This window comes from Lonchura striata, chromosome 1A, assembly GCF_050655825.1.
Source record: "Lonchura striata isolate lonStrDom1 chromosome 1A, ASM5065582v1, whole genome shotgun sequence".
NCBI classification, from domain to species: Eukaryota; Metazoa; Chordata; class Aves; order Passeriformes; family Estrildidae; genus Lonchura; species Lonchura striata.
Genome location: NC_140741.1, coordinates 28,136,825 through 28,159,397, shown reverse-complemented (window position 1 = coordinate 28,159,397; position 22,573 = coordinate 28,136,825). Strand labels below are relative to the sequence as shown.

The 22,573-nt window shown below is 39.0% G+C and overlaps 1 protein-coding gene across 2 annotated transcripts; it reads left to right on the top strand.

Annotated features, from left to right (window-relative positions):
- The first annotated feature begins 181 nt into the window (after positions 1-181).
- ST13 (ST13 Hsp70 interacting protein) lies at positions 182-22,472 on the top strand. Of its 2 annotated transcripts, none has more exons than XM_021552894.4 (12): positions 182-344; positions 4,925-4,982; positions 6,191-6,260; positions 6,365-6,435; positions 6,923-6,989; positions 7,559-7,643; positions 10,086-10,196; positions 11,480-11,582; positions 14,840-14,956; positions 15,631-15,694; positions 16,817-16,911; positions 20,731-22,472. In XM_021552894.4, exons 1-12 carry the CDS (start codon positions 235-237, stop codon positions 20,857-20,859), a joined length of 1,080 nt encoding a protein of 359 aa, XP_021408569.1. In that variant the 5' UTR covers positions 182-234; the 3' UTR covers positions 20,860-22,472. The 2 variants fall into 2 exon arrangements, with proteins under 2 accessions (XP_021408569.1, XP_085425014.1); XM_085568888.1 differs by lacking the exon at positions 182-344 and adding an exon at positions 468-767.
- The last annotated feature ends 101 nt before the right edge of the window (positions 22,473-22,573 follow it).

Here is a 22,573-nt window from a genome sequence, read left to right as displayed (position 1 = left end):
TGACTGGCGTGGGCGGGGTCGGGGCCTCGGAATGGGATCGGCAGGGCGGGCTGGAAGGTTCCGCCGCGCCGCGTGACGTTTGCGGGCGGGAGGGAATTTGGCACGGGCGGAGTCAGTGGTGGTGGGCGGCACCAGACCAGTTGTGGGCGGGGGCTCCGGCGGGCGGGGCGGGCTGGAAGGTTCCGCGGCGGGTGGGCGGGGGAACGAGCGCGCCTGGGCCGCCGCCGTGCCGCCATGGACTCGCGCAAGCTGAGTGAGCTGCGGGCCTTCGTCCGGCTGTGCAAGCAGAACCCTGGCCTGCTGCACAGCCCGGAGCTCGCCTTCCTCCGCGAGTGGGTGGAGAGGTCGGTCCCGGGCCGCGGGGGGAGGCGGCGGCGAGGGGCGAGGGGCGAGGGGTGTTGTGGCGCGGGAGCGGTGAGGGGAGGGGGTGTGCCTGCTGAGCGCGTGCCGGCGCGCGCGCGCGCCGCGTGCCCGGGCCGGGGGGCGCGCCGCCTCGCCCCCGCGGGTCCGGCCCGCGCTGCGGCCTTCCCGCCCTCTCCCCCGCTTCCCGCTGGGAATGCTCCTGGCGCCTTAAAAACGTCTGCTCGTTTTTTGTTTTGTTTCGTTAACTCTGGCTGTGCCCGCTGCAAAAAGCCTGCCCCCCGGCCATCTCAATGGCTCAGCTTTCCAGCCTGGAAAGCCCCAGAGTAATACTTACCGAGCTAATTCTCGCATTACGCAGCAGAGTTGGCTAGCCTGTCTTAAAAAGGAACCGAGTTTGTGGGGAGGTGAGTGACGTTGACTTACATCCTGGTACCCAAAAGCATAAAATACCTGGCAGCTACAATTTCTGTCCGAAACGTGGTTTGCGCTTTGAAGTTTAATGTCTCAAAGGTATTCTCCGCTCCCTGTGAGCCATTTGGGTACCTGCTGTTCACGCTGCACATGCTCTGTGTGAGCGGGGCCTGCCGTAACAGGTGCTTCCCAAATAAAAATTCTCTTTGGGTTCCACCCTGAGAGCTCTGAAGCACGAGGCTGGAAGGGTTGGGATTCTTTGCTGCTGACTGAGAACCCCACAGAACCCCTGGGTTCAGCTATGGTGCCTCTGCTTGGCTTTTATGGCTGCTGTACTAAAGAACTCTTGAGAAGTGAGGGACATACTTTCAGGTGCACGTGTTAAGCAAAGAGAATTTAAAAGATTTTTATCTAGTGACAAACTGGGATTTGTTTTAGAAAATTTTTGTTAAATACCAGGATTTTGTATGTATAGATAAATATAAACCTACATATATAGAGAGAAGTAAACACTGACATTTCACAATATGTCCTATAATGAAAACGGCTACAATTAAGTGTTTATTCGTGGTCTTTTTTCAGTGATATTTAAATTTTTTATGCATCTGAATAAATCTGTGGTTGTAAAACCACTGGTATTTAGTTGAACTTGCCTTTATAGTACTGACAGTAGATATGCTTCTGCCTAGGAAGGAGATTGTTATCTGTCTCATCCTACTGCAGGTCTTTATTCCTTTTGGTATTGCATAAAATACTTTGGTGCCTTACCCTAGGCTTCTTCCAGTACTTCTGTTGCATAAATCTGAAGGTGTGGACAGGCTACTGTAAGAGGGAGGGGAAGAACTCTCACTTCTTCTTGCCTAAGAAAGTGTTAGGGAATGGAAAGAGGACTATCTGACTTTCTCTATGTTAATGGGAAGGGCTTTAAATTCCAGATTAATTTTTAAAATTTGTATTTGGTGCTTGTCTTATAAATACAGTAATTACATTTAGAGCCATGGAATGTTTTTTACATGTAAAATCTTCACTGAATGTTTTTATCTCAAAAGTTTAAAAATTCAGAGGTCCAGAGTAGAACCTCTTCCAGCACTCTCAAATTTTCTGGTTTTCTTAACATATTTAAGTTAAATATTTGCCTAAGAGATACACTTGGATGGTGGTTGTGGTACCCAAATTACACTTACCATGCAAAATTGTCTGGAATTCTGGTGGGGTTGCCTCTGCCTTTACATAGGAGTGTTGTGTGCAGTAGAACTGTTAAGTGCATTATAGGGCCTGATCATTATTTTGAAACAGCTTCAAACTGCATGGCCTGCCTTCAGGTGGGAATAAACTCAAGAATTCTTATATCTCTGTCTGGCTTACCTGACTTAATCTGAAAGACATAGGTTTGTTTGCCTAGGTAGTGTTATAAGTGATTAGAATAATGACTAAATTATACTAAAATCCATAATTATTTTTTTAACTAAAATTCTGCTAATTGCTTTGATTTATTTTTTCCTTAAACCTAGTGATTCTAATTTAAATTTTGCTAACTACTCATGAAGCCAGAATGGGGATGCTTTATTTCTTATTAGCTTTTAATTTTGCATCAGTAACCTTAAGTCTTACCTGTTTTCATTCACTTGTTGTTTTCTAACCCTTATTCTGCCTAGCTGCTGTATTTAATTTCTATATCGATGCTCTTTGTAGAGAAAGCATTGGGTAGTGTGTGAGTGTGCTTGGAAAGTGTTTTGACATTCCTTTTATCAAGCCCATTTTTTCATAATTGCATAAAAATACAAATGTTTTACTTGAATTATTGTGAAATGAGTCATGAAAGGAAACATGTTGCAAAACTCTGCAATTGAACAAAGAAACAATAGCAGTCCTTAAAAATAAACTACAGAATCCCTAATTGATGAATAAGGCTTTTTGCCTTTTTTGTTGTTTTGTTCAAATAGGTTTTTACCCTTTTGAATTAATGGTAATCCGATTTCTCTCTAAAGATAATTTTGCTGTCAGTAATAAAAGTGGTTGCAGAAATCACATTTGCAGTTCTTCCAACTAGTCATAAATGTGACACTTCTCATGGTCCTGATGAGTGGAAATAGGCAGTCACTGTTGCAATGGAGTCCTGACTACTCCCAGTTGTTACTGGCATCACACACTAAACTCTTTGTGTGTCTTGTGTGTGTTTGTGCTTTTTCTACAGCTCAGTACCTGCCTTTCCCTACAAAAGTGTCTTGTGTTTCCATATACTGCTGAGGTTTAATACATTGCAAACATTGCATATATTTCTGCTGTGTATTCCAACATTGTTATCAAATACTGGGCTAAGAGATTTTAGAGTAACTTTCTTTTGAATTATTCTGGGATTATAACTGTAGTTTAAATAGATATTACTATACCAGAATAGCAAGAATATTTTCATTTGCTGTGAGTGAAACTGTTTAGCCTTGGTAGTTCATGAAATAGCATGTTATACAACATGCATGTATGTTAGTAAACATTTCTCAAACTGAACTAAACTTTCATAGTTTTTGGAGGGATATGAAGAGAACAGAGGAGACTGACTCAGTTGTTTCAGTCATGAAGTGATTTAAGGTTTCAGACTCCAAATCAGCTAATACCATGGGTATTAGCTATTAGCTCTGTTAAAATGCTTTGTAATTTGTAGTTTCCTTTATGCAGAAGAAAAGTTCCAAGGCTTCCCTAGATGGTTGCTGTAGTCCTCTCCTTGGTTTTTAGAGACTTAATAGAGTTATGTGTTCTATTGTCAGCTTACGAGGGCAAAAATTTAGGAGGAACAGTTAGTCCATGTTTCATATTTTCTGGCTGGACAATGATTTCTGAGACTGCAGTTGTTTAGTCCTGGCAGTATAAATTTGATTAAGTAATGTCAGCATCCCAGGGACACAGAGATTGTTGCAATAGCTTCAGAACATGCTGGTGTTTGTCACTTGTTGGGGTTTTGTTGGTTGGATGATTCGTTGTTTTTGGGGTTATTTGGCAGTTTTTCGGCAGTTTTTCCTTGTAAATGAGAAGCGCTTTAGTGCTGTTTGCTTGCCTTTCACTGCAGGGCCTTGTGCCAGGACCTGTCAATCCTGTCAATTCCTTCTCCAACTCCTTCTACCTTTTTTCCCCCAGTTCATACCTATCCCTGTCCTATTCTGCCTCATTCAGGTTTGTTTTCAGCCAGTTTGAGGCCTGACTCTGAGGTGCTGCTGACAGGAGGGAGGAAAGAGGGGAGAATTAACTGCTGTAGCTTGATTTAAGAAGTAATAACGGAATACAGTTTTTTGTGGCACTAATTCCTGAGAGCAGATAGTCCTACATACTTCCAATTCCTTCTGCCCAGCCCTGTTTACTCACCTCCTTCTCCTCTCCCTTGTATCCCATCTAACCAGTTGTGTGAGACTCCAAGGAGTTGGTTGTTGAGTTCATGGAAACATTTTTCTTGAAAACCATTGGTAGGTGGAAATGTGGGGCAGGGGATGCCTCGAAATGGTATTCCTTGTGGCATGCTGTCATAGATATGATTAAGTGTTCTATCTAACAGCTGGAGAATTCAGCATCTGCTTATTCTTGGCTGCTAATCAAAGTCGATAGCATGTGGAAGTTTATTCTATATTGACAGAATGCTGTCTGCACCAAGTTTGCTCCTTAACTGTGGTGAAGGAGAGGCAGAAATACTGCAGTATGTAAGAGAAATTATATTTTTTTCTAGGCAGCAGGGTTTTTTTTTAATTGCATAGGTATTTTAGGCTGTTGTCTCTAATTGTTTGACCTCTGTTAAAAATTAATTATGGATATTATAGATATTATTAAAGTTATAATATCTAGTTTTGATTCAAACATAAGTTACATTTAAAGGAGAAAATCCATTTGAGCCAAGAAGCAGCTTCTGCTTGTGGGAAAGGCTGGGTGGGTGAAGGGTGATGCGAGTGAGTACGAGTCTCAAAGGAGTTGTACAGCAGTGTGTATTGCACTACACTGAGAAAAGTGTGGGGGATATGTACTCTATTGGCTGCTTGGACAGTGAAATGGATCATCATGTTTTGTGTTACAACAAAAGCTGAGATTACCAGGATTTGAATCAATAAAATACATGCCACTATTCTGATAATCTTACAGTTTTGTTTTGTCTTTTCTCTGTTTTGCTGAAAAGTATGGGAGGCACAATACCGCCTGCTCCAGCCAATGTCTCCACGGAGGAGACAAGTAAGGTGAGATATGAAGAATTTGTCACTGAAAATTGATGCTGGCAAAATTACTGAGAAGCAGAAGGGGAAAATTGCTGTCAGTTTTCACTCAGATGGGGGAATGAATGTGAGAGTTCAGTCTGAACCCTGCCCATTGTGTGGTTTAGATGACTTGTTACAGATGGCTTCCTAGTTCATTTCAAGTGTTATCATGCTCCATTTCCCTAATCCTGAATGCCTGATGTTCTCTGCAATGCAAATGCCATACAGAGTCTTGATTTCTTTTTTTATGTTTGTTTTGTCTGTTTAGAAACCATTTCTCTAGTCATTAGTGGGTTTTAGTATAATCTTTTAATGACAAAAAGTGTTAACGAGCATGATAACTAATGAAGTGATCAGTGGAACTATGAAAATTTTAAGGCAGTATTGTGGAACATGGCTTTTGATGATTTATTTTAAAGGAGAAAATAAATTTGCCTTGTAGATGTTTATGTCAGGATTTTTTCAAGTTTGAGATACTTTGGAAAAAATATATTTTTTAAATTTTTTTTTAACAAGACACCAGGTGCTGGAATTCCTGGCCAGTTAGAGCAATATAAAGGGATTGTGTGTATGTACTGAGTATAGTTGTGACAAGGCAAGTATAAAGACAAGCGGCTTGTATCTGATAATAGGTTGTGCTAAGTTATGGGATTCAGATGAAATTTAGTTAGAAGTCGATAAAACATTTGAAATTTCTGGAAAAATTTTCTATGTAGAAGTGGCAACCATCTCAGACCCTGGCAAATGAAAACAATATTTAAATCATTGTCATCAGTTTAGCAGTTCCCTGATAAAGGACATTAGCTTAATGGTATTAAATGGAGAGAATTTTTGATCCAGAGAACATGTGAGGGAAGGCAGGAAGATTGGAAGAGTTGGTTAGTAATCACAGCAATACTGGATCTGAATTGGATATTATTTGGATTATTTGGTTTTGGTTATTGAATTACAAAACTTGAAGGACCAGCTTTACCAATAATAGAAGTTCATGAGTCTAGACTGGGGCTCTGAAATAATTTCATACATTATAGGCTTAATCTGAGAGGAGGGGAAAAGTGATTAGTATCTTAAAAATAAAATAGTTCAGCTGTACTGCAATTTGATTTTTCTTAGACATTTTTATTTTATGGGATTGGAAATAGAGCATTGGTCAGAAATAATGTGTGCTTACAAATATGTGTGTCTCTCAGGCCAAGGCAGAGGAACACCCAGAGGAGCCGGTTAAATCATCTGAACCAGAAAGTGAAGAGAGCGACTTAGGTGAGGAAAATAGTGACTTGATTGCATTTTGCCAATCTGAAAATTATTCTGAAAATCATGTCTTTGTATATGAAGCTTAGTTGTGCTTTTGGTTTTTCCCTCAGAAATTGATAATGAGGGAGTGATTGAACCGGACAATGATGACCCTCAAGAAATGGGAGATGAAAATGTGGAGGTAAGCAAGTTTTCAGTGTGGTAGTAGGAAAAATAGGAGGTTTGAGTGTAATCAAGGATAGCAGCTGAGGGAGGATGAATACGCTATTATCTGTGTAACCAGCTGTTGTTACGCCTCTTTTTCTTCTAAACAGAAAGCGTACTGGCTTAAAAATCATTATTTTCTTTTTCAAGGTTAGAGTCAATCAAAAAGTTCTATGGATGATCAGGCCAGAAAATGCTGAAGAAATTTATCAAAACACCCATGCAAGCTAGATATGTAGTTATTCACCTTAGCTTTAAAGTGTTTTATAGCTAAAAATACAAGCTGAAAGCAAAGGTTTTGTGGGTTTTTTGAACTATGATTTCAACGCAAATTAAAATTGAGATTCCAGAATTGGACAATTGAAGCACTTTCTCCTTTGGCGAGGTCTTAGTGTGATAATTCTGGGCTGTATTCTACAGCTTTTGAGGTTTTGTGTGTGGTTTTTTTTTTTTTTTTTTGTTAGGTAACTGAAGAGATGGCGGATCAAGCTAATGAAAAGAAGATTGAAGCAATAAATGCTCTCAGTGAAGGTGATAAATTGCATTTTAGTACTTATTCAAGGACATTTGTTTTGGTTCTCCTCTTACAAAAAAGAAGGTGAATATCTTGGACCATTTTGAATCCTTTTGAGGAGGAGGAAACATACTTCTTGTTGACTACCCAAAACTATCTAGAACTTGAAAGCTTCTTCAAGTACTGTTTTTCCAATGTAGCCATAGTTTAGGGAAAAGTGGGAGGGGCAATGAGGTACTACAGCATTTTAATTACAAATTAATTATAGTAATTCCCTCCATATTATGATTAGTGTCTCTAGTGGTTTGACTTAATGCAGTGAAAAGGTGTATAGTAAAGATGTGAGATTCTATTTGATTGCATTCAAAGTTAAATATACAAATTTAACTGTGAAAATATCTTCTCAAGCATTAATTACTAAGTTTGTACTTCAGTAACATAGCAAGATGGAGAAGGTGATTTTTCTTTGTTGATAATCTTCTATCTAAGAAGTGTCTAGGCACGTAGCTCTGTGTAAGGCAGGTCTGTGAATTCAGATGTAATTTCATTACATAATCATTGAAACTGCACTGATTCTTATATTTAGGGGACCTTCAGAAGGCTGTTGACTTGTTCACAGATGCTATCAAGCTGAATCCTTGTTTGGCAATCTTGTATGCCAAGAGGGCAAGGTGAGTCATAACCTAGTGATTTATGTTTCTGTCTTTTCTGTTATTTTCCTTAAGGAGCCTAAATATAAGGCAACTTGAGGATCTGTGTAAACTTCAACCACAGGAGGGAAAGGGAAGTGTTAATTTCTCTTCCATTTGTCTCACTAGAATTGCTGGAGCAGCCATATAAAGAATCTTGGTAAAAGAGTAAATAACAGGATGGTGTTCCAAAATGCATTGTGGTAATATTAAGGACACTTTCCAGGAGACACCCTGACAGTCATGCTCACACTCCCTAAGTTGGGACTGAAGCACCCTTGCAGCTATACCCCTAACACTCGGTCAGATCAGGTTTCCTTACAGTCTTGACCCTGGATTTCCCACAGCAGACTCTCAGACGTCTGGATCCTTAAAATAATTTAATAATGGTGCAATAACAAATCAGCATCTCAAGCTGATGCCTCTGAGGAGGGATTCTAAACAAAGAAAGTGCTGAGCTTTTATACCTTCACTGTGCATGTGAAAGTCTGAGGTCATGGGCTTCTGCTTTGTCTGTGTCCAGTCACCTGGCTGGGCCACAGGTCCCTGTGCAAAGGTTGACACCAGTTCTTGCCTGGGGCTCTCAACACCTGGCGTCCAGTCTTCAGCTGACACTGCAGCTACACATGGAGTATTCCTGCACTGAAAGTATTCCTCAACAATAGTGCTTTTGGTATGTTGAGGTAGAATAATGCTGGGTTACAAACAATTGTAAAATCTGAAGTGTATTATGGGATTAAGATGATAAGTGAAGTGATACTCTGTTTAGATTCAAACTTAGTTAAGAATCCTGTGAATTCTCTCCCTGTTGTACCTGCTAAATGAATTTGTTAGTAGACCAGGTTCTGTTCAACAGTTGTATGTTTAAGCAGGACATGTCTGTATCTTTGCCCATTCTCTACCCACTGTACTGCTCCTTACATCTACCAGACTGCAGATGATGCATTGGGAACTTTCTAAATTCATACCACACAAACATCTTTATCTTTCTGATTCTTCAGGAAGGCTTGTATGGGTTGCAGAAGCAATTTTTTTTTTCTGTTCTTACACAAAGGACCACCAATCATGGATGATACGATAATTTAGTGGATCTTTCCCATAGCAATTTTATTCAAAGAGAACATAAACTTTCATAAGATTAATTAGTGTCCTTTATATGTGATACAAAATACTGTTCCATTGTAATACATCTTGACTGGTACTTGCCTTGCTGTTTTTTTCTTTTCTATATCAAAGTTTTTGCATGTAACACCACTTGTGTACCTTAATACACTTTGCTGTTGCCATCATAGCAGTATGTTCAAAATCTCTTTGTGTCCTATTTTCTCAGGACTGGGTGTAGCAATGAAAAATAAGAATGTTAGGTGAAGTTTTAAAGTTTCCTTAATTTGATGTGTTGTAGAAAGAAATTAATAATATATCACAATAGCATAAAGCTTGCCATGCTGATCAAGTGCTAGGAGTAATCCAGCACTGGGTTCTGGGGGGGTATGTATCTTTGAGAGACTAGGGGCTTTGTGGAGACAGCAGCATTGCAATGACTCTCATTGATGAGGAGTAGCTTTGGGACACTTCCCTGACACCCTGTCCACCTTTTTGTTCCTAGAAGACAATTTGTGACTTCGTGTTTGCTTTATAAGAAGCCTTAATAATAAAGTTACTTACAGGAATTGTTGACAAACTTTTCAAATACATGTAAAAGGAAGATGTAGAATTAGATGTAGAAGTTCTGGCATAGAATATGTTGAATATTGAATACTTTTGTCAATTCAGGACTGTTTTTCAGTGTTTCTTTAATAGATTTTTAGTTTTAATTACTTGAACCTCCTAAAGTACCACTCTAGTAGTTAGTCTGATATGCTTGTGTGATGTAAAATTTTCAGTTTTTACATTTAACTGACAAGGGATTTGGGCTTCTTGCTGAGTTTGTGTTTGTTTCACTGCTTTTGATTTTGATGACTCATGTCCTACCTCCTTTTCCTCATGACTCTAGCTGTTGATCCTTGTAGTCTGTGTAACTCCTCATGCTTTCTTTGTGTCACTGTGTTAAAGACTGTGCAATGTGGTATGCAGAATATTGTTGTTTTGTTCAAATTGCTAGTTGCCACAGACCCCAAGCACCATGGGACTGAACTGCCCTTTGCATTTATGTATCTTCTTGTCTGCACTGAAGTTACTCTTGCTGGCAAGGCTTGAGTGTGAACAATGAATCTTTTCAGTTCTTGCTCATGAGTCACCTACAGTGCTGGGAGGGTGAGACTAAATTTTAGCGACTTTGTTATCTATGCTACTATGAAATCTTTGAACTCAGCTCTTCAACTGCATTATCTCACTAGCTTGCCTTTTAGTCATCCGAAATAATTTCCAGCTTAAGTTAGTAACTTGGTATTTCAATATGTATGATAAATGTTCTTGTTCCCACAGTGTTTTTGTGAAACTACAGAAGCCAAATGCTGCCATTAGAGATTGTGACAGAGCCATCAAGATTAATCCTGACTCGGCGCAGACCTATAAATGGAGGGGGAAAGCACATAGGTAATGAACTGCACCTGTACTTGATATTGTCTTTACTTGGGGGGAATAGTTTTGTTCACACATTCTCTCCTTCTCTGTGCCTCTGAACTGTTTGTCTTGTACCGGAGAGCAGTAGCTGTGAGCCAAGAAACCATTGTGCTTAGAGAATAGAAAGGATGATGGTGATTTATTGATGGCAATTTATGAGTAGTTCTCCTGTTACTGTTTCCCCTCCACTCACTCTCTCTCTCCATCTCTCTCTCTGTCTCTCTCTCTCTCATCTTCTAATGGCTTACTGCTTTTTTGAATAACATTTTCTAATTATTTGGTAAAGATAGTGAGATCTATGACTGCTTGTTTTATTTCTTTGGAGGTCTTTTGTTTTCACTTAGTTTGTTGGGATTTTTTTACTGACCTATAATTCTTGAACATTTCTCTGCTGTCCTTTTCCCTTAGACCCAGGGCTCTTCTACAGAGTAAGTTGAAATGCCTGGTTATTAGGGAATCATTTATTGCAATCGAGAAAGTTATTAAGCAAACAATGTAATTATTTAAAATGCTGTTAGGCAAGCCATTAACTATAGTTCAACTTTTTTTAAAATAGCAATAAATCAAGATAAAAGGTGACAATTCTTATGGCTTATATAAACATAGAAAAAGTAAATGCTAATATGACTTAAAAAAAAAGCACCTTAGTGTTTATAGAATAGTTTGTTAGTGTCTGCAGTTTTAATTTACAGTGTGAAGCTTGAGAGTGGGAAGACTGGAGAATAGTTTGAATTAATACCTCTGTCTGTGAGCAGAAGTGCTTTCACCATTTAGTAATACCACCATTTGCTTTAATTTTTAATTGTCAAGATTCCATATAAATTAATAGTAAAGAAATGTGCACAGAGGCTTACATGACCATTTTAATTAAAATGTGGTGCATCCAGTCCTGAGGTTTGAGTGCTGAGTAAGAGGGTCCACTTAAGCCTGAGGTGGTAGTAGTGCATCGTGTACATAAAAAAGCTACAGTACCCTTCTCCCTGTTGTATCATTCTTTATAGCAGACAGTGACATAATCTCACAGACAGTATTTTACTCATTTTTCTTCAAGAAAAAGTTACTGTAAGGATATGAAGCAAGCAAGCATCCTCTAACAGTATTGTAGTGTGCAGCTTAGAGGAATCACCATAATTCTTAAACTTCTGTAAGTCCTTGTAGCTCAAGGTAAAATTTCTGAGTGATGCATGGTTAAATGTTTTGAAGAGCTGCAAGTGTTCAGTTTTCTCTTCTGACTGTTGGTGTCTTCTGACTTCCAGACTTCTTGGTCACTGGGAGGAGGCTGCTCATGATCTTGCATTAGCTTGTAAATTGGATTATGATGAAGATGCAAGTGCCATGCTGAAGGAGGTGCAGCCAAGAGTAAGTGGGGAGGAATGTTGGAGGTCTTTCCTGGATTTGTCTGAGTGACACAGCTGTTTCCATATTCTTCAACAGGCATTATCTGGAAGAAATGTATTCATATGTCTTCCAACACTTCAGATTGAGTTTATAAATACTTCTTTACTGTCTTTAGAAACAAATGTTTATGGCTGTGTATAGAGAAATTGAATGTATGGGACTGGGCATGTAACAGAAATATGAAACACATTAATTTTTAAAATTTTAACAGAGGAATCTGAAGCAGTTGAAGTTTGCCAGGTATTTTAGCATCTAGACTAAAAACCTTCTGAAAAACCAGAGATAGATGGTAACTGATTTTTTTCCCAAGATATTTCTGAGCTGATCAAACCTTTGACCTTAAGCACATTTTCCAAAGGAAGCATTTTGCTGTGGTTTGTACTTTCATTAGTCAGCCCCATGAGGGCAGCCTCAGCTCTGCACAACTGATTTTCAGCTGTTCTCCCCTGGCTGACCCCAGCAATCTTCTAAGGAGAAACTTCTGTAAGAGTACTGATAGCAGGCTTTCGTTTTCCATGTTTTTGTGTGTTCCTTTGAAGTGATTGAGACACCACAGATGGCAGCTTTTTCATTGTGTTGGATTTATATAGGAAGTTTAGGGGAAGGTGGAGATTGCAGGTCTGGCCTCTTGTAAGGAGAGACCTGAGGCTGCCCCTGTGTCAGAGGGAGCCAATGCCAGCTGGTGCCAAAGCTGAGGGCGTCAGTGATGCCAGTGGTGCTTCTGTGATATTTAAGAAAGGGTTAAAAAATACAGTGTAACAGCTGTGAGAAGGAATGCAGTAAAGAAGAAAAATATGAGAGAAGCACCCCCTCAGAGACACCAAGATCAGTGAAGAAGGAAGTGGGAGGTGTGCTAGGCATGGGAGTAGAGATTCCCCTGCAACCAATGGAGAAGGTCATGGTTACGCAGTTTGTCCTTCTTGAGCCCATGGAGATCCACAGTGGGGCAGATCTACCCTGCAGCCCGTGGAGGATCGCATGACAGAGGAAGTGAACCTGCCCTGAAGAAAGCTGCAGCTCATGGAGAGTCCCCTGGAGCAGGTTCCTGGCAGAAACTTCAGCCTGTGTAGAGAAGCCTGCACAGAAGCTGTTTTTGTGGCAGGAGCTGCAGCTCATGGGGGACCCATGGGGGATCAGTGTGTTGTTTAAGCACTGTACCTGATGGGGAGAACCACACTGGAGCAGTTTGTGAAGAACTGTATCCTGTGGGGCAGATATGCTGGGGCAGGAAAAAGGTGTGAAAAGGGAGGAGTGGCAGAAATACAGTGTTATAAACTGATGATGGCCTCCATCCCACTGTGCTCTTCAGGGCTGAAGTGGGGCAAATGAAACAGTAAAGCTGAGCTTCGGGAAGAAGGTGGCTTTAATTTTGTCTTTGTTTCTCATCATCCTGCTCCATTTTTAACGGGTAATAAATTTAATGAATCCTTCCTAGGTTGGGTCTGTTTTGCCCATGATGGTAGTGGGCGAGTGATGTCTTTATCTCAAGCCAAGAGCTTCTCCATCTTATTTTCTCTTCCCATCCTGTTGAGGAGGGGGCAGTGAGAGAGTGGCTTAGTGAGCATCTGGCAGCCGGTCAAGCTTAAACCCCTAGATGCATAAACATTCTTGTGTCTAAGGAAAAGCTAAAAGCTTTTTCTGCCATGTCTTTGCTGTCTCCAGTAAAATGACAACGGTAACCATTTTACAACCTACTAGTCTTCTGTTTTGGAGACTATTGATCTGTGGTTAATGTAATTAGGTCTTAGGTCTCAACTGGTTTTCATAACAAGTAATACTTAATGCTTGGCTGGGGGGGAACCTTTCCCAGTTAATCTGCCTGAGCACAGAAACAGCAGAGTGAGTCCATGTGATACATTGATGTGTAGTTGCTAACTGCATGGGAATTTGTGTATGTAGCTCTAGGAAAAACATAGGATCTTTTCATGGGTGATTTTTAAAATCTTTAGTAACTGAAAATTATGCATTCATCTAATTTACTCACGTCAAGCTTTCCTAGAATTTTTTACGTTGTAGCACTTTCAGCTAAAAGTCTAAGTCAAATTCTAAAAATATTTAGTTCATTTCTAGAAATATTTAGAAATAACAAAAATCTAAAATTTGGAATCTATTTATGTTTTGTTAAAAAGAAAACAACACTTACCCCTCTCTTAATGAGCAAAGGCTCATTAAGATGTCAATGATGATCAAATATCAATGATGTCTGGATCTGATAGCAGGTACTGCATTTACTCCCTATCAATCCTGCTGCTTCCAGTGTGCTTTCTCTGGCAGATGTACTTCAGGAATAATGTAGTATGGAATGAGTATCTCCTAACTAAAATAAGTTGTATCAAGTTTCTGCTACTTAAAAAGCAATTTTTTCCTTTAAAGAATAAGTGTATTTCTCTAAAAGAATACAAGAGTATCTATTGTCTAAGTAGGATCTTTGTTCTTGCACCTGGATTTTGCTATGTGTTTTTTAGTTACAGGAATGTTACAGAGTAACCATCATACACTATGTCTGAACTCATGAGACATTTTTACAATTATTTATAAGGATATCTTCTGTTTTGAGGAAACCAGTGCTGCCCTTAATTCCGTTGTTTTAAGGAACCCTGAGTGAGGAACCTCGGGAAGTTCATTGCAAATTCTTCCCTCACTGGGACTGTAGACTTAATAATTTGAGGGAAAAGTTAGGGCTGGTGGGGAGGAAGTTTGCTTCTTTTTACTTTCTTGGTTTGGTTGAGGAATTATTTGGTCTGCTTGTGTTGGTCTGTACGTGCTGTAGAGGTATCTGAAACAGCGATAACACTATCTAGAATGTATGTGTGTGCGTGCAGTGGGAATTTTGCTTCCTATTGTGCCCTTTTCCAGGGCAGTTGCTCATTTTAGCCCCATAGAAATCAACATTTCAGCATAAAATAATAAAGGGATATGGAATAATAACATGTTCAAATTCTAGTGATGATTCAAGTCCTAAAACTACTGCAGAAACATATATTAGACTGCATATTCTGGTGAATTCAGTCAGGATTGAGTTGACATGAATGACTGACTGCCATGGGAAAGAAGTAGCAAATGGCTCCTGAAACAAAGAGGCTTTTAGTATGCAAAATCAGATCTTAGTTTTAAGAACTGGTAGAATTAATTGGTTATGCTTACATGTATTTTGTACTGAAATACATTGTGTGAGATGCTAGAAATGTATAGGAACTCCTGGTCTTCGATTGTGACAGGCTCAGAAAATTGCAGAACATCGACGAAAGTATGAGCGGAAGCGTGAAGAAAAGGAAATCAAGGAAAGAATGGAAAGAGTGAAGAAGGCACGGGAGGAGCATGAGAAGGCACAAAGGGTGAATATTCAGGTTTTAGTATTTCTTAATAACTTGTTGAGTGTTAATTTTGGTTAAAATTAATTACAGAGGGGGAAAAAAATACTGTAAAGGTAAATTTTAAATTTTAGAGAGTTAGTTTCTTTCTTGGTTACTTAACCAATAATGAAATCTGGAGAAGAGGGCATTTGAGTTCATCTGGTTTTATTGCTTGTGACAAAAACAGTCTCTGGAATCTCTACTAATGCTGTATTTCAAGATATCAGTTATTGTATGACTGTTCCAGAATAGTTTTCACTTAAAGTCATTATGTATCCCAAAGTGGGATGGGAGGTTTTGAATTAAGAATAATACTTCTCTTCCTCAATTCCTGGCGCAGTTTGCTTGCCTTTTTTTTTTTAGTGCTTTAATGATGTATTTTAATATGTGTGGGGTGGGAGTTCTAAAATCATACACTTCTTATTCAGTAGAACCATACCCTGCATAACTAACCTGCAAACATGTGCAAAATTGAGAACAGACACAGCAATTTCTTGTCAGTGGTTCTGAAGACAGTAGAGTGCTTTGTTTCTTGTGATAGCATATCTGCCTGAAACAGTCTCAGCTGTTTTTTTTTTCTCCTAAACCCAGCTGAGCAGTAGAAAACAGGCTGCAGTTCCATTGTTTTGTGTGGAATGATATGCTTTCATCTGCAGGAGGAAGAAGCAAGACGACAGGCAGGAGGAGCTCAGTTTGGTGGCTTCCCAGGTGGCTTCCCAGGTATTTTATTTTTAAGCACAAATACTTGAGGTAGAGTCAGCTGTTGTTTCCATATGGAGTATTTTAGCTGCAATTTTTATAGCATTTGTTCTCAAGACAGAGAGAGAAAAATCTTACATGAAGTTTAGAACTTGTATACAAATAACTTTTGGAGCACTGGTGGTAAGAGGGATGGGATTCTTTCTCTTTAAGAGGATTTGTGCTGTGCAGCAAATAGAGAGAAGACAGAAATCAATGGTTGAAGGATAACAGAATGAAAGGATTTAGGTCTGGGAAGATAAAAGAAGCAGATTTTGCTCGATAATGTGTTTAAAAATGAGTATAAAAATGTTTTCTAAATTACTCAGGGTGCCTTGAATCTATTTAAGAACAACATTTTTAAAGTTGAAAATTTGGATTGAACATGAGGGAAATCTGTTGTTAATAGAATAGTTTTTTAAAGGAGGTAGTGCAGATTGCCTTATAGAAAAGTTATCCTTGACAGCTTCACAAAAGTCAGGCTTTTCATGTTATACAATGAACTGGGGAGAAAAAAAAGTACTGATGCTCTTGAACATTAAGATGTAGTTGAGAGTTGAGATAGGCTCTGTGTGTGCTCCAACTGGATCAGCAGCTGGATAGACAACATATGTGTCATCCTCAGCACAGCTGGGGAAGCTGCAGAATAAGGATTCCATAAGAGAACCTCAAGCATTTTGTATCAGGGATGTTTTTTTTGGGCAATTTTGTTGGCGTTTTTCGCCATTGGTGGCACAATTTTTCAAAAACTAAAGTTCTGCCAAATGCGGAACATGCCTGGGACATAATACTGTGCTGCTTCTGCCCTAAATTGTTCACCCCAGGCATTCAAACTCCTGAGCTTGAGACCTACCTCATTTTAGTTAACCAGGAAAAGAACTGTACTTATTACAAGGCTCCTATTCAATTGGGTTAAAAACTTGGATGAAATGAGATGTAGGTCTTAACAGAAAGGGAAGGTGAAGACACTGCTTTCTATTGAGTGGGCCAGCTGTAGCCATATGGAAGATATGGCTTTAGAGATGTGGCAAGGACAGTAAGTCTTGGTCTCAGTGAGTATAATTACAGTATGAGTTGAACATTTTTCTTGTGTTGGATTTTCAGGTGGCTTTCCTGGGGCTGGAGGCATGCCAGGAATGGCAGGTATGCCAGGTCTCAATGAGATTCTCAGTGATCCAGAAGTTCTTGCGGCCATGCAGGTGAGTATTTGTTAAAGTCAAAGCTACATGTTCTGAATGAGAGAAGAACAGCACCTATGAGCCTCAGTGGAGGAAGGAAGATGCTTATTTCTGTTGTAAAATTTTTACTGATGTGTGTGACACCAGACTGTCTGGATTAAATGTTAGCTGTTTTGCAAACTAATGGAAGCTTAATTAAAGATGACACACAAACCCTGCCCGCCGTCTATGATACGCAAAACTGTGTGCTATACGCAGTTGTCATCTCTTGAGAAGGTCTCTCAAATGGTCCTTTTCCACACATTATAACTCACTTCCTCATTTTTTGAATTCACACACTTTGTAGAGGGATAATTATGCACAAACAAAAAAAATTGTAATATTTTTCTTACACAATGTATTATAATATTGTGATGAGAATTGCCTTTCTCTTAGGAGATTAAATGTTTGAGGTTTTGCCAGACACAAAATATTATTAGAATAGCTCTTCATCTGGCATTTTCTGAAATCATATTCAGAAAGCTTACTTCCCTGCTGGGCTTGATTAATTGCTCAGTGTCATAACTACTTCTGCTCAGAAGTATTTCAACAAATTAAAGGGAACATGTCTGACAACACCATTTTTAAGGGCAGGTGGGCTAGAAAAGGTCAAAGCTATGTAGTTACATTTGCATTCTAATATGATCAAGTACAGAACTGTCTTCTTTCTTTTTCCTGGATTGCCATGATTAGACTTACATATTGTCCTCAGCTCATTGAAGTAAAGGCATCACGAAGGAAGCTTATTCAGTATGCCCTGGAATCACAAAAAAATCATCACTTTCCATGCAAAAGTTCATGGGTTTGTTCCCTTAATGGCTACTGATGTTGGAAAACACCCCTTTGCTTAGGCTGCCACAGTCAGCACTGTTGGCTTGCATGCAAACCATGCAGAAAGTGCCCTTGACTTGTAGCTATCTTCCTTACTTGGCTACTTCCTGCTGTAACACTGGAGTTTGTGATGAGAGGTTGCTGAAAACAATGTTGAGGTGCAGCTAAATACTAAGTGCTTTTCACATACCTCTAAGAAAACTCCATTGCATGTTGATTACATATGCCCCAGCATAGGGTAGGACTCTAGCAAGAATGTGTGTTGACAAGCGTCTTCTGATAATGCAGGCAGGCTTTAGCTATCTAGATATTATTTATTTGAGCTTGATCTATGTCTACACTGCTACCTTTTCCTAAAATGTCCAACTCTGCTTTCTGGTCTTTTCTGAATTGGCCATGTAAGACAGTAGTTTCTACTTCTTGGCATCTGCCTAGTGCAGCTATGGAATATGTTGATGGATAATGTAAGCTGGCAGCTATTACGAGGTTAAAAAAAAAAGTCTGAACATACTGAATCACACAAGTCACTCCAAAATAGCTTTGTAACTGCTAGTCTGTAGAGGCTTTTCATTGTGAGGAGTTAATGCCAAAATGGGAGTATTTTAAGAGTAAAGGCCACTACCTCAGTCTTTAATAATTTTGGAGACTATTCTCCATGAATTAACACTGAAATGTGCCCGAGTCTTGTAAGATCTCAGTAAACCTGACAACTGTGGGTGCCTGAATACAAGCCAGATTAAACTGATTTTACTGTTAACTTCATCTTGTCATCCATAGATGCAACCAAAGAACTAGATATGGTTGTTTGTGGACATGTTTAGGGGAGTTATTGCTTGTCATTGGCATGAATCTTACCTGGTCTAGGTGACCCTGCCTGGGCAGGGGTGTTGGCCTAGATGATCTCCAGAGGTCCCTTCCAACCCTAACAATTTTAGTGTGTGTTATTTTACTGTTTTGTCTGTCTGGAGGGTTGTCTAGTACTTAATATTTTGCATATACAAGTGCTTTCTCTAGACATTTGCATTTTGGAGTCAAGTCAAAGTTCTTTTATAAGGAATTATGTGTGAGATAACCCTATGGATTCCTTATTTGACATGTAGCCACATGTTTGACACAGACTTCATGTTAAGTTGGGAAAAAAATAACACCCTTTCTTGGAAGTATTATTTTTCCTTCTGCAACTAAAGCAGAAGCATTAGAAAACTGAATGTCTCCCTAGTACTATTAATAGAATGGCTACCATTCCACCTTATGCACTAAACATTTCCCTACAGAAATGCTGATATCCTCAGTCTTACACTTTATTTTGATAATATTGCTCATCACTGTCAAACCTTGGATGTTATTAACACTCTCTAAGGTTGAGAGCTTCCAGGGAGTCATGGAAGTAAAGAATAATTTACTTGCTGTGAATTTATAGGAAAGTGAAACACATAGCATAAAACTGGATATTTAACATTAATTTAGGAGTGCTTTGACATAAACTAGTGACTAAGATTACTCTCCTTTTTGTTCCAGATTGATATATAAGTGAAACCACAGACTTAACAACATGACAGTCTTTATAGTCATATGCCCTATTTTGAAATCAATTCTAGAAGTCTGAAATTGTGAAAGTCTGCCTTTTTTCTTTGCATGGGAATCCTGTAAAGTGGAGAGAATGTATTTAATCTCTCTTTTCTGAACTTCAGCATTCTATTTTCCATATAGTTTGGAGATTATCTTTTGTGAGGGAGACAACACATTTGTAAATCCTCCCATAAGACTGGGCTCTTCATTCCCAATGTGTATAAAAAATATGACTGAGGTGTGTGGGTGCTTTCAGTAGAGTCCACACCTACCAAATGCAATTTAGGATCAGACTTGTTCAATTGCTTTGGACTGAGTTTGATGCTAGAATAGATATGGGATGGTGTTATTGTAGCAGAGACAGCTCTGACCACACTGGTTGTGTTGTGGTGGTTTCCAAAGAACAAGCCTGCTCTAGCAATGGCTTAGAAGTCTAGGAAGCAGTGTGTCTTTTGGTGAAAATACTTAAATGTCCTAGAAAGAACAGCAGATGAAATTACAGCTAACATCTGTGATTTGTATTGAACATAATAAACTGCTTACACTTTTGTTGAATTAAAGGAAATTGGAATTTTTTTTTGTAGATACTGCTTATAATGGAAACAGTTTTCCAGACTAAGATGTAAAATTGTTACATACAGAGTCATTATGTTCAAAACATACACAGGTAAAACAAGTAAAACCAGTTCAAGTTTGGTGGAGGCCAGAGGTATACTAGAAGTAGGGGAAAAAGGTATTAATGCTTCTCATACTAAATAGAGAAGATGGAGTTATTTTTTTTTTGGGCACTGAATATTGAATATGTGGATGTATTTATCAACTGCAACGCAATAGTGTGATAAGAGAGATCAAGGTTCTTTTCCAAATGTGAATTCTCAGTGGAGGTGAGGAATTACTGAGATGTATTTTAAAAGCCAAACATTGCCACATTGTCTGCTTGCAACCCAACAGTTTCAAGCTTCTGCTTCTAGAGTAAAAAAATGAGAAAAGGATGAGAATCAACTGTTGCTCAGAGTAGAGTTATCCTACCATGCATGCTAGACACATCAAACTCCTACCTCCTTCAAAATGCATTTGAAAGATGGCTGAACAGAAGTAATACAGTAGGTGTGGCTGTGTTTTATAGCTCCTGTTCTGGGAAAACAGAAGTCTTATCTGATCCCCTTTCTCATACACTGAACTATTAGTGTAACAAGTTCAATAATGACTCTGGTGTTTAGTGACACAGCTTTAACAGCATGCACTGTATTATTGGGTTGTCTTTAGGGAATTCTTGCCAGAAGTCTAACATAGTCTTGTCATATAAAAGCTGAGCAAGACTAGATTCATGTGGAACTACATAATCACTTTTGTAGAGTTGTTTTACAAATGCCCTTATTTTTTTTTCTTTTTGTCCTACAGGATCCAGAAGTTATGGTTGCATTCCAAGATGTTGCCCAGAACCCAGCAAATATGTCCAAGTACCAGAGCAATCCCAAGGTCATGAATCTTATCAGTAAATTGTCTGCCAAATTTGGCAGTAAACCATAAAATCCCTGGTTTTTAAAAATCATATCTGAATGGCAAGGATTGGATTTGGCTAACCAGTGTTGCAATAAAATAAACCATTTTACCTCTGATCTTCTTAAGAAGAGAAATGGGGTGTTCTAAGGAGAACTGCTCTCTAGCCCCAAGTATTGACTTTATTCAATTATTAGTTTGTAGAACTCAAATTATATTCAGATGACCTAATTTTCAACCATCTCTTCTTGTCCAACAGTTGCAACCTTTAATTGTAAGTATTACAGACAGTTTTCTCTGAATGAACATACTTATAAGAAATTGTAGTATTCCAGGAATATAAGATAAAAACATGCTATTTTTTTTTATTGCTGTCACTGAGAAAAGGGGAAAGAACTTTAACAACTGAAGTCTGTCTTAAGCCCCTTAGGACAGAAAAATAGCAAAGGTAGGACAAGTCTGAAGAATTAACTGGATAAAGGAATTATCTGCAAATACAACTTTTTTTTTTAATGGGTGATAAACTTTTTACAGGTATTATCAGTATAATCAGGCTAGCTAGTTACACACTGGAACTTCTGGCAGTACTGCAAATACTATACAATTTTGATCACCACAACTGTGCAGCAAAGGTACAATTCTACCCTTTGTGCAATCTAGCATGAAATACATATTGCTGAGGCCACATATGTTTTGTTACTTGTTCAGTTCTTGTCCAGCACCTTTATGTAACATTTTATTTATCAGTCTGGTTATGGGAAAGCAGCTTCCTGTCTGTGCTTGTGCTCTTGTCCTTTCCCCGTTGGCAAGCCCTCTGCTGGTTGCACTCACCCTTCCTTGTGGCCATGCTTACCAGGTTGCATCTATTTGGAAACTTTAGGGAAGGAATCTTGTTCCCATCACTACCTCTGTCCCTCTGAATGCAAGCCATCCAGAACATGTACATGCAGAGTTACAGATCGGTGAAGGGGAGAATACCCAACAAAATTGCACCTCTGGGTTCTGAATCCGTTTGGGTTCTTACATGCTCACTGATTAAAATTTCACGGTCAAAGTCCTGCTGTCTCTGTAGTGGTGATGACTCTTTCTTCACCACATTCTGTAGTCTTCCGTCTTTTCTTGTAGCCTCTTGTTTAAAAAAAAAAAAAAAATCTGTTGTTGTGGTTTCATACCTCCATGGTTTTGAGGCTTGTGATATGGAGGAAAAGGTGAAGTAATTGGCACAGACAGGGCATTTTTCTAGCACATGCATTTGTCAGCATGGGTATCTTTGAAGTAGTGTCTGTCCTGATGATTTTCAGTGGATTTGGCTACCAATAAAGACAGTTGTTGCTTCTGTTTGTCTTGGCTAAAACATCTTTATGTGGAAAAAAATGACCATAGTTACCTGTTCACTGCTTGAATTTCAAGGTTTGTGTTACTCTTTTGTAATTCTGTATCTTGAGCCATAACTGATGTTACCATTTTTAAACAAATCTGGTTGATGTAGGAACTCAACAGCAGTTGCAAAAAAGTAAATTTCCAAATGCTTTTTCTCCTACTAGTGACCCTGCGCAATGAAATGTGAATCTTTTTGCTTAAGAAATACAGTTCTGAATACTTCTCTTATCCTTTAAAAATAAAGTATGGTTTTGAAAAACACAGCTTTTTGGGTTTGTGTAACTTTCTGATAAAAACTGTTCTGCTTAAATTAAATGTGGAAGTGCTTTATTCAAACTGTATATATAACTTGTGTTTTAAATGG

Excerpts from the sequence above, each read along its gene's own strand:
- ST13 (XM_021552894.4), top strand. The coding sequence starts at position 235 with ATGGACTCGCGCAAGCTGAGTGAGCTGCGGGCCTTCGTCCGGCTGTGC. Across the intron at positions 14,957-15,630 it reads AGCATGAGAAGGCACAAAGG|GAGGAAGAAGCAAGACGACA; the intron begins GTGAATATTCAG and ends TTTCATCTGCAG. Across the intron at positions 15,695-16,816 it reads CTTCCCAGGTGGCTTCCCAG|GTGGCTTTCCTGGGGCTGGA; the intron begins GTATTTTATTTT and ends TTGGATTTTCAG.